At 41.6% G+C, this 11,389-nt stretch overlaps 1 protein-coding gene across 1 annotated transcript; it reads left to right on the top strand.

Moving 5' to 3' along the window:
* Positions 1-314: 314 nt before the first annotated feature.
* SAMD7 (sterile alpha motif domain containing 7) lies at positions 315-7,839 on the top strand (the record flags this gene model as incomplete). Its single annotated transcript, XM_082288414.1, has 8 exons — positions 315-417; positions 1,123-1,249; positions 1,397-1,533; positions 2,628-2,706; positions 5,058-5,737; positions 6,410-6,531; positions 6,798-6,908; positions 7,567-7,839. 8 exons carry the CDS (start codon positions 315-317, stop codon positions 7,837-7,839), a joined length of 1,632 nt encoding a protein of 543 aa, XP_082144540.1.
* Positions 7,840-11,389: the final 3,550 nt, after the last annotated feature.

The following is an 11,389-nucleotide window of genomic DNA, read 5'->3' as shown; positions in this document are numbered from 1 at the left end:
ATCACATCCTTTTAAGCAGGTGTTATTTCCAGCATCCTGATTTTCCTTGCATAATAAGATCCAAGAACACTGAACAACTCAGTGTATACAAGGGCAACATTTGCATTGTCCTGAAAACTGGAAGTTTCTATATGGAAAACACTACAACCCACGAGCAGTGAAGGGTACGGCTGTGACCGGCAGGACCAGCTGCTTATCTGAGAAACAACCTGCATAACCTGCTCTGTTTCTCGTTGTTGAATGCCTTATTCCTCTCTTTGGTGCAGCTGCTTCAGTTCTTTACATCAGCAAAGTTGTTGCTTTCTCCCTGCAGCATGACTCCCCGGGAGCACATGAGGAAGATGTCCATCCTGGGGGAACAGGGAACACTGGAGGAAAAGCACCTGTACCGACTGGCAGGCGGCATGGCAGCAGGAGGTGAGCAGCAAGGAACCCACCTGCACACGTGGTTGTAGGACTGCTGATATCTGTACAAGCTGCAAGAAACAGCCAGCACCAGGTTTGGTGTCTTTAAAAAGTGTTTCAAATTTATCTTATTAACTGCAGAAACACTTCTTTTAAAGTCATTAAAAAGTTAACACAGAGGACTCCTGGAATTCAGTGTTTGATTAAGAGATGCTGAGCATCTGGAAGACAAGTGAATGTCACACAAGAACTCTGAACAAAAGCCACAGCTGGACATTATGATGTTCTGGCTCACCATTGTAGGCTCTTTTTTCATGACAATGTCGGTTCCACCTAGTACGATTTTTCTAAAAATGAAACTGCATTAGAAAGGAAAACCCTCTCAAGCAGAGAACTTAACATGCATGGCTATTTTCTTCTCTTTCATAGTGTTATGTGAATTATTATTCATTGTAATTTGTCCTTTGGTACACTTGACTGAGCACATCCTGTTTATTTTTACTGCAGTTCAATTGCATAAATCTACGTTATTTAAACGAAGTAGTTCAGGTGGCAGTGAAAACATGTTTTTAATTGCTGCTGTTAAAAAAAAAAGGGGTGTGATTTTCACTTGAGGAAACAAAACAAAATCTTTTTTTTCTGGTAAAGTTATACTGCAGCCAGAACCACTTCCTAACTTACCCCACTGACAGCAGAACTGTGTGTGCTCTGTGTCAGAACTGCGGCAGCGGCAGGAGATGCTAATGAGGAACCAGCTGATGGCAGTAAACCCGCAGCTGATGGGGCCGGGCCCGCAGAGGATGCAGGCGATCCCCACCCAGTTTGAGCCGCGATTGGTCGACAGGTACCGGGCACTGTTTGTCTGTACCAGCACTGCAGTTAATCACGACTCTGTGTGTGCTGTCCCTGAGGTTGTAAAGACCTTTGGTTATTCTTAACTAAACAATATCCTCTGCATATCTGAATGTATTTTTTTTTTTTTTCCTCTCAGAGATCTGCTACCTTCAACTGAAATGATGGCCTCAGCTGATCCCAGACAAATCCACATAGCATCCCACCTGGGACCCACAGTCCCACAGCACCCAAACATGCCAAACCTATTGGCCAACCGTGTCTACCAAGGCCCAGGTAACAAAGCACCCCCAGCATTCTGAGAAGTGGGAGCGTGTGGATCAGAAAGCAAACTGCACACACTAGTTTTCCATAGATTTAGTGGTAGTGTCAGTAACAGTTAATTTTATTTAGAAAAACAGTCTCAGTAAGAAGAGGCAGCCTGCTCATCAGAGATTCTAAACTGTGCCAGTTTAGGTCTAAGCATGTCCATCCTAGCTTTTGTTAAATATACTGTTTTCAGAGTCTTTTGCATGTTTTTGTTCACTCCTTTTCTTTTTGCATTTTCACACCCCAAAAAAGGGCTATAGCTAAAAAAGAGCTTCTCAACAACACTTTTACACTACATTTTATCCTTGCTCTTATATGAGCTTTGGCTGCTTTAATACTGATCATATTCTCTAATGATAATATCCCATGCCACTTAATTCATGTACGGCAAATACATGTCCTTTTTAATAAAGGCTCAAAATTACAGGGCACAGCTCCAAGGGGAAGGCTGGACATCACAACTATGGCACTCATGTCATACTGCACACAAATTTACATATTACTTTATGCAAAGTGAGCTTAAGATTCTTTATTTGAGATGAGTGAATGAATTTTCAATGCCACATTAATCTACCAAGAAAAATGTCTGACTTTAGCTTTTTTTCCCCCCTTAACATGGATCTCAAATAAGAGATTCCCTCAAGAGGAAATATCATTTAAAATTACTCAGCCTCCAGGCTTAAAGCAGTCTTGAAGGAGCAGGTTTGCTTTGCTCAACTGATGGCTATTATTTTCTGAGCAGTTATATGTACTTCAAAGTTGTAAGTCACCAAATAAAACCACCCTGCTGTCTCCTTCATTTATGGTTAGTGGCAGGTATTCCTAATTACCAGTCTGCTCCTGAAAACACCTGATGCTGTACTTCATGTTCCTTCTACAAATTCCCACCAAAACAACGACTACAATTAGGATTTAACTTGAAATCCTGTCACCTTCCTGGTGAAGCCCACCGCTGAAAACTTACAAAGCTTTTTAAAGTGTCTGCATTGCTTTGGGGTTTGTGCATTTGCATGAGGAAACAAGTGAATTAAAAAAAAAAAATGTTTCCCCTTTCCTTTAAGGATACAGCTTTCTACAACCAGAATCCATGGAAGCTGTGGCCAGAAGACAAGAACTGGTTCAAAAGCAAAATATTGCCAGGTAATTAATAGCAAGCTTTACTCTGAGATGCATGCCATGATTAAAACAGCAAAGTGATTGGGATTTTTTTCAAGTCACCCAGAGAAGCACAGGGTCCTTGAGTATCAATTAAGGCCTGAAGCTACTGACTTTCTGCTTGCCCTATTGTGCTTTTATTCTTAAAATGATACAACAAAAATAAATAAACCCCTTAGCTTGGTTAAGGAAAAAAAAAAGCTACAGCCCTTGAACTGTGGATCCAAACACCCTGAAGTTACAAAAGTTCAGAAACAAATTCAAACTTTACAGCTGTGTGATATCACACACAACACTTTAAGCCTCTGCAGCTGGGCCCTTGGGATGAGCAGCTGTGTCTCCACCCTACCAGGGTGGGCAGCTTTCCTAGTTCAACCAAATAGTTGGAATATCAGAATGACTGTAGGAAGTCCAGTTATTTGTACCAGTTTCAGTGTAGTCAGCAGCTGGTTAAGAAACCACCAGTGCCCTCCCTCATAGCCACACCATTTCCACAGAGGAACTCTACCCTCAGCCGCTCCCACACTGGGCTGTAGCACAGTACTCAGTGGTAGTGTCCCTCACACAGTGAGACTAAGAGCAAAGAACAGAGAAGTTCTTTATGTACATCTGAAAAGAATTATGACAGAAGTGTTTTGCATTTTTCAGTCAGCAAAGCTCGATTACTGAACTCCTCCAAGCACAAGATGTGCATCAGCAATGTGTTTCCTATAGCTCTTGCCACATGGCAAAAACCCTGAGAAAAAACAAGTGAAATAACAAGCGGCAAACATGGCCATCTCATATACCCACAGCCACATCAGAGCTGGTCCTACCTGTTCAGGCTCTTCCCTCAGCCCACCAAACAGCAAAACTCCAACACAAAACAGCTCACCTAAACCTTAAAAAACTTTTAACCCCCATTTTTTTGCCACCCTGGCAATTTCTACTCTGTTCACATAGCTTTCTGCAGCACAGGTCATCTTTAGGGCTGCACTTCCTCCTTTCAGCTATTCCAGAAGTCAGGTGTTGACAATCTCCTGCACTTGGTGCAGCTGTGCTGCTGAGCACCTGGGCCCAAATCCTTGTTCTCCAAGGAACTCTGCCTCATCCCAAGGCTCTGTCTGCTGGTCCTGGCAGGAACAGACTATCTCAGCTGGAGGAGTAGGCAGGAATGTAATGCTTTCTGCTGTTTATCTGCACCTCAAGAGCTGAGTGGGAGTAGTGACAATCAGGCAAACGTACAAGGACATGGTACACAGACAAAACACTTCCTTTGTATCTCTGAGAGCAGAAAATCAATAACTTGGATGTTGTTTCAAAGATGAAAAGAAGACAGAGAAAAAGCCCTGAATGAAGTGATCAAATAATTCCTCCTCAAAACAAAAACCTGCTTTTGCCCAAATTATTTTCCTGACAATTTTACACTCTCCTAAAAGTCAGACTCTCTCTGACCTGTTATCCTCATTGCAGCTTTAAGAAAGCTATCTTGGTGCACTTTAAAGTGCTTTACTTCACAGGCTCTTTTCCAAAGATGCAGAAATCCCAATGAAAGCTCCTCAAAGCTCCTCTAGGAGCTCTAGCTTTCTGTTTGATCGCTGGCCTGGCTCCAGAGAAAGCTGATGCCAGCAAAGGTTGGTACAGCAAAGACAAATACTACTACTTGTATTCTCTGTATCCCACTGGTAAGCCCTCCTACCTACTATGCCAGGAGCAGGAAGCTGGCACACACTCTGGAGCATTTATCCACAAGGAAGGAGATCAGTTGAATATTTCCCACCAGGATCTCACCCTTTCACACCCTCAGAGTCATACTCAGGTGCCAGGCATGGTGGAGAGTTACTCAAGAGACTTAGCTTTAGCTTATTCTGAATGGATGCACAGGTTTGATAGATTAAATCATTCTAGTTCTTTATCATTTACAGTATCACTGGAATTTTGCAGTTTTCAGTACAAATTTCTGACTGATAATGTAAATCAATTATTTTCTTTAGTTTTCAACACTTATGACCTGGGAAACAATTTTCCAAATCCCAAGTGAATATAATCACCATGCCTGGAACGGCAATACACAAATAACACTTTTTCTGTCTGAAGTATTTTCTAGAGCCATCACACAGAAGATATGCTTTCCCCTTCTTTTAACTCACTCTGTGTATCTGACAGCACATTAAATACAGCCAGGTTTGCCATTCCATCTGCAATTTGTGCCCTCTCACACACAGCAATGTAGGGGAGAGACAAAACAAACAGTACTCTTGCATATTCCTTTATCTGAGTTTTAATCTGCTGCTGAAAAAAAAAGGTGATGAAGGAACTGAGCTGCCCTAACTGCTCGTGCTCTGTGTGTCTCTTAGAATGGAAATGGAGATGAGTGCTATTTTTCAGCAAAAGGAAATGGAGAAAGCCCACCGGAAAGGACTCCTGGGCCTGGAAGCTCCTTTCCTGTACCACGGGATGCCAGCGAGTCCCATTGCTTTCCGTGGCAGGCACAGACTACCTGAAGGGCACCTTCCCAATGACCTGTATGTTCATCGTACCACCCTGGATGAAATCCACGGCAACACCATGCTCATGGCAACCAGCCCATACCCGCCAGTCACCACACTGCAAAGGGAGAGGGGACGCCGGCCAGGGAGAAGAGCTGGAAATCACAAAACTGCCGAGGGCAGCGCCAATGGCACAAAGAACCAGGCAGATGACAAATCCACAGACACTGCCTCAGCTGCAGTGGATGATGAGAAAGAAGACAAGAAAGAAGTAGAGGTGGAGACACCAAACAAACATGAGCAGATCAAAACCCAGACTGAGCCATCTGCAGTTGCCAAAAACTGTAAAGAGTTTGAACAAGGCTTGAGAAAAAACTGTGCTACTCATGAAATTCCTACTGAAACCACCAGCTGCAGCAACACAAATGAGAAGGAAGCCAACAGCTCCTGTGCTGCTTTTGATGACAAGTACCTGTACCCTTCTGCAATCCCATTCTCAGCATTACCATATGGATTTCCAGTGCCCAACAACCCATTGCTACCTTCAGGTTTGTCAGATCTCCAGATTACAGTTACAGTGGCATGTTGATATAATCTGCTATTGATTTGGTCTCTCAATTATTCCCTCTGATTTAAGTGAATTTTTGGTATGGTAGAGTCATTGCAACTAAAAGTAGAATTCCAATGCTGCAAACAGTAATATCTATATTCAGTTCCTGTTTTAAAAAGGAATTTCAATTAAAATAAAGAAAATTGCTGAATGAAGTTGTGAATTAGCCTCTCTCTTCAGCCCACAATTTTTCTATATGTCCTAACTCACAGTAGGCAGTATGGACTAGCAAAGGCTTGGATCTGTTCTACTGAAATATTAGTCAAATCAAAGTAACAGTAAAGTCTAAAGAAGAAAAAGCATTGGATAATGTACTCATCAGAGGAAGTCCTGCAGCATAATTTATATGTGTAGTGACTGGTAGGTACAATGCCAGCAGTAAACAAAAGAAGCCACCAAAAAAAACCACCAAAAAACAAACCTTCAGAACCAGGTTCTGCTCATTACCCAGTGATTTTACATCTAGGATTCCTGTATCTGCCTGTTACTACACCCTGTTGTTAATATATTAGGGTCTGAAAAGGTGTAAAAATTCTCGTGATAACAATAATTTCCTCCTGATTTGCCAGCAAAATTCTACCAACATAACTTCTGTGTTTCCTCCTCAAAGGAACTCATGGCCTTATCCTGAATGGAGAAGACATTTCTTCCATCGAAGACATTCGCAAGTGGACAGTTGATGATGTGCACAACTTCATCGTCAGCCTCCCAGGCTGCTCAGATTATGCCCAGGTGATTATAAACATTCACTACATTTTCAGGTCTTTAGGACTATTGGGATTTAAATGTCAGCAAACAAATGTAAATGTGAGCGGGTAGTTGATTGTCCCAAAGTTGCAAATATAATAGTAGTGTTCATTGTGCAGTCAGGAGATAAATACAAAGATAAAACGGTAAAATTATTATTTCTTCTTTTTATTGTTTAATCCTCAGAGTTAAGCATGAAAAATAACGAAGTCTATTTTATCACACTATGATGTGTTTTATTATTTCCCCAGATATTTAAAGACCATGCTATTGATGGAGAAACACTTCCACTGCTAACAGAGGAACATCTCCTGGATACAATGGGATTAAAACTTGGACCAGCATTAAAAATCCGCTCTCAGGTATGACCATTAAATATGTGCCAAGATGGTGAGTCACAGAGACATGAAAGAGCCAGAAGCTGATAGGAGGGAATTTTTCCAAATTAAAGCACTTTTTTTTCACTTGTAAGGTAACTGCCATAATATTGGGAGAAAAGAAATTACTCCAGCAAAGTTTGCTTTACTTCTCTATATATTACCACAGCACACAGGGACACACTAAGAAATATGACTGTACATTTTTCAGGAACAGACTGTTCCTCGCTGTTTGCAGTTTTCTTCCTTTAATTTCATCCATTAATATCAACCCTGTGTGTGTTTCTGTTGTTGTCTGGTTCTTTTCCTTTTCTCTAATCCCTTGTACTCTCTCACTCTTCTCTCATTCCAACCACCTTCCCCACTCCTGGCTGGCAGTTTGCCTCCCCTCTGCACTTCAGGAGCAGGAGGATCCTGCTGTCAGGCCCAGCCATCCTAAGATGAGTATTGACAAGCTCCTTCCACAACCCAGGCCTAGAAAAATAGGAGAGAGAGAAAATGGAAGAGACTTTTTTCACAAGAATCTGCTAACCCTTTGAGATGACTGGGATGTCCCTGGCATTGCTGCACCAGAGTCAGGCTTGATGTTTAATGGCTTTAACAGCAAGAAGTAATTGCTGCAATTGTGCCTTTGTCTTTACAGGTGTCCCGACGTCTGGGCAACGTGTTCTACATGATGAATGTCCCTCTGTCCGTGCCCCTGCCTCCTGCTCCAGGGAAAGCCTCAGAGCAGCCCTCTGACATGGCCTCCCCTCTGCACTGCAACAGCAGTGGTGACACACTGGACAGTCCCTGCTCCCAGGACCCAGAAACCTCCCAAGCAGTGGAACAGATCGTTTCAGAAAGCAGGGAAAATCCATGTGACACAGCTGGAACTCAGGCTGACTTCCAGATGATTGCTTTCCAGAAAAGTTGAGCTAAGTCCAGGACACAATGTGTTTTTAATAATACAGGAACCTCTAGTTACAAAAGTGTTTGAGAAGAAGCTATAGCCTGAAACCTCTGTAAGGCCGTGGCTGAAGGAAGTAAGCTGCCAATGCAGCATGAGGAAGTGTTGTATCTGAAAGGCATTAAAAAATGCAGCTACACGTTAGTGCAATTACTTTCAAGTGCAATTCATTGGAAACAATACCAGTAGGGTTAACAGGTAAATTGAATTTTTCATTGAAGTCCAGGGTCATCACTGAAAGCTACCAGAGACTCAGAGTGCACTCTGTGTCTTACAGTGTGTTCCAGTGGGCTGCTGAGAAACTACATGGAAAAGTCACAGCTTCCAAACATAGCTGACTTCTGCTTCTGTTGAACAAAATTTATACCGAACATTCATATGGAATTCATTGGGAGAGTATGGAATTGCCTGCAGAATATAGAGAAATACATCCCAGACCCAGCAATTTGAGTTAATCCATTGCTACTCCAGAACAAAGCCTTTCTAAGTGCCTGGCAAAGGTATACAGCTTATAAAGATACACAGATTGAACAGGAAAATACCATGTTTGACAGCAGTTTTAATTATTCCAAGGCATTCTTATCACCAGGGCTGGAATTTGCTTTGCGTGACTGCAAGATGAGATGAGTCACCATGAATGAAGTTGTGGCCATGAAGGCCAGTCACTGGGACAATGACATTCCCTGCAGGCAGCAGGCTCAAAGCCACCTGGTTCCTGCCAGCCTCTGCCAGAATGCCCTTCCCATCAGCTCACCCGGACAAGCCATGGAAAGCCCTTCCCTCAGCAGCACGTTTAGTGTTCTTTACTTTGGAAAAGGCCATCATCTTGGCCTGAAAGCTCCCTTTTCTCTGGAAAAATATGGTTTCCCCTCACTTCTGCCACTGATGTGACAGTCATTATCTCACAGCACACAAGAACAAGAAATAGAGCTTTTAGCTAAGGACAAATCCCCAGCATTTACTGTGATTCCTGTGTGACTTATCCTTGTTCCCTTTTTAGGGGTTTGGTCCTACACTGGTTTTCCACATAGACTTTGGAAGTCAGTACACTTCCAGTCTCTTCCTTGCAAGAACTCTTCTTTACTCCAAAAGACACACAAATATCTTTGACAAAATCAAGTTCTGTAAATTGAGGGCTGATAGACTGTGGACCTGCTGTATGTTGCTACTTTAGATTCTCTCCCCTTAGTTTAGTTTGAGTGGCCTCAAGTACTTAAACCCCAAGAAGTATGAAGTTGTTTAGATGGTGAGTGGCTAAACACACGAGGAGGGGAAGTATTTCCATATTCTATTATTTTACTTTAGCCAGAGATAAATTGTTTTATATCTTTGTTATATTTGTGCACTAGATAATATGGGATTAGATATTTGCAACAGCAACTCAGGTGCCCATCTTACCATACTGTCCAAACTTTGCAGCCTTTGGAAAAATGGCAATTATCTGTATTCTTTTTAGCACGTGAAACAGTTTCTAACTTATTTTTTGTACAATTGACAATCATGTTGACAGCGTCACTTATCTAATTAAAACAGTTAATGACTTGGTTTTCCAATGGCATCCTACCTCCTCTCTGTGTGAAATATTCGACTCAATCCACATGAGACCTTCTCCACCCTGGAAGAGGAATCTGTGACACTGTTCCAGGGGAGTCAGGCCACGAGATGTCGCTGCAAAGCTATTCGAGGTCACCTGCTGCCCCTCCGGAGGGAAACGCAGCACATCTGAAGGACCGGGGGCATATTAAGGGCAACGATATGAAGAAACTGAACTTGTTTTTCTAAAGCAACAGCAGAAAATCTTGACTTGAAGTCCCATATGCCAGGGAGGAAGGATTGAAACGTGGTTCTGAAGAGTGTGATTATTTTTGTAAATGGGTCAGACATGAACAATGCCAAAAGCTGAGAAAGTTGGGATGCAAAGTTTGCAGTCTTGTATTACTTCTGCAATTAAAAAAAACTCCACCAAACATACAATCCTTTGCACATACTGGGCTCTTCTTCCCAAAATGACAAAAGGAATTACTTTATAGCTTCCTGTACTGGGGGCAGATGTGCTGGCGCAGCCAAAACGCAATAAGCCCTGAACTGTAAACAGCTGTGAAATGAAATAGGAAGGAAAGGAATTTACCTAAACAGACATAATAGATCCTATTTCTAATGGAGGAAATACCACTGGTAATGAATGTTTCCTCTCCTACAAACACTTCAGAGAAAATGAAAATAAAAGGTAAAAATAATAAAAAAGTACATAGAATCAGTAGACAGACCAGTATTTCCAGACTTTGATGTGTTTTCAGGAATTGTGTTTATGTGTAAACACTGAGGTTTTATTGACTCTCATGTTCTTTTTTGACATTTATTGTTTATTCCAGCTGCAAAGGGGTTCAGGTAGCAATCACAGGTCCCTAAGAAAACTGGCAGAACTCTGCTTCCTAATGACTTTCTGGTGCCTGTGCCACGATTGCATTCATTTTTTCTGCAGTGCAACTAAAATCCAATGGGATGCAGATTATGTGTTTTAATACGAGTTGCATCATTAGAAATGTTTCATTTAACATCTATTGCTGCATTAGTCCATAGTAGTGATGCAGTTAATGAAGAAGAGAATGTTTTCTGCAAGGTGTTGTAGAAGTTCCTGATTTTGTCTGTACTTCCACTAAATGTGTGGGCTCCTAGGGACAGAGATTTCCAATTTTTAATTTTTTTTTTAATAGGGCCAAGGTTAAAGACAAGATTAATAAAAAGGTACAACAAACATATAACAAAATGGTCCTGTACCATAAATAACAGATTTAGGAAAGTCCTGAAGAGGAAGAAATGTCTTTCCTACAACAATCTGGGTTTCTGGCCTCATGTAGGCTGCAGATGATGATGATGTGGAATACAAACTCACATGGACCTAAACAGATTGACCTCTGATCAATTCCCCAGGTGAAAAAATCTATAAAAAGTGCTATGAACATACCAAAGTCATGCAGAATTCCCATCTGGTCCAAGCCAGGCAGTCACTCTAATCCAGCACACAAACACAAGAACAGACAAGTAGGTCCATAAGGTGATGGTATTTCTAACTGACCCATACCTGTGCCACCAGCTACTTTATAAAACTTTATCTTCTAAGACTTTATACAACTGTGAATCTGCCACAAAACAGTTTTTAGAATGTTAAATTATCCTTTGAGTGTGAAACAGAAAAAATACCCCCCTCTGGTTTTTAAAATCACCTCTAGTTTTAAACTCTCTAGAAATGTCTTGTATTTTTGACTTTCCAAATACCCTCATACAAAGTTGATTGGTTGTGAAGTGTTTTGAGTCACCTTCAACATCAGAAACTTTTCAGAAAAGCATCCAAAACTAGATATAACTCTTGTTTTGGTACCTTGCCATGGTAATGTTCTACCTAAGCCCTTTATTATTCACTGGAAAATAACAAGTCTACTTTATGAGGCTGAATGTTCATAGAATTACAGAATTGTTTGAGTTGAAAGGGACCTTAGAGATCATCCAGTTCCAAATC

Source organism: Coloeus monedula, assembly GCF_965178545.1.
Source record: "Coloeus monedula genome assembly, chromosome: 10".
NCBI classification, from domain to species: Eukaryota; Metazoa; Chordata; class Aves; order Passeriformes; family Corvidae; genus Coloeus; species Coloeus monedula.
The sequence above is the reverse complement of the archived record's forward strand: the minus strand, read 5'-3'. Positions and strand labels throughout refer to the sequence as shown.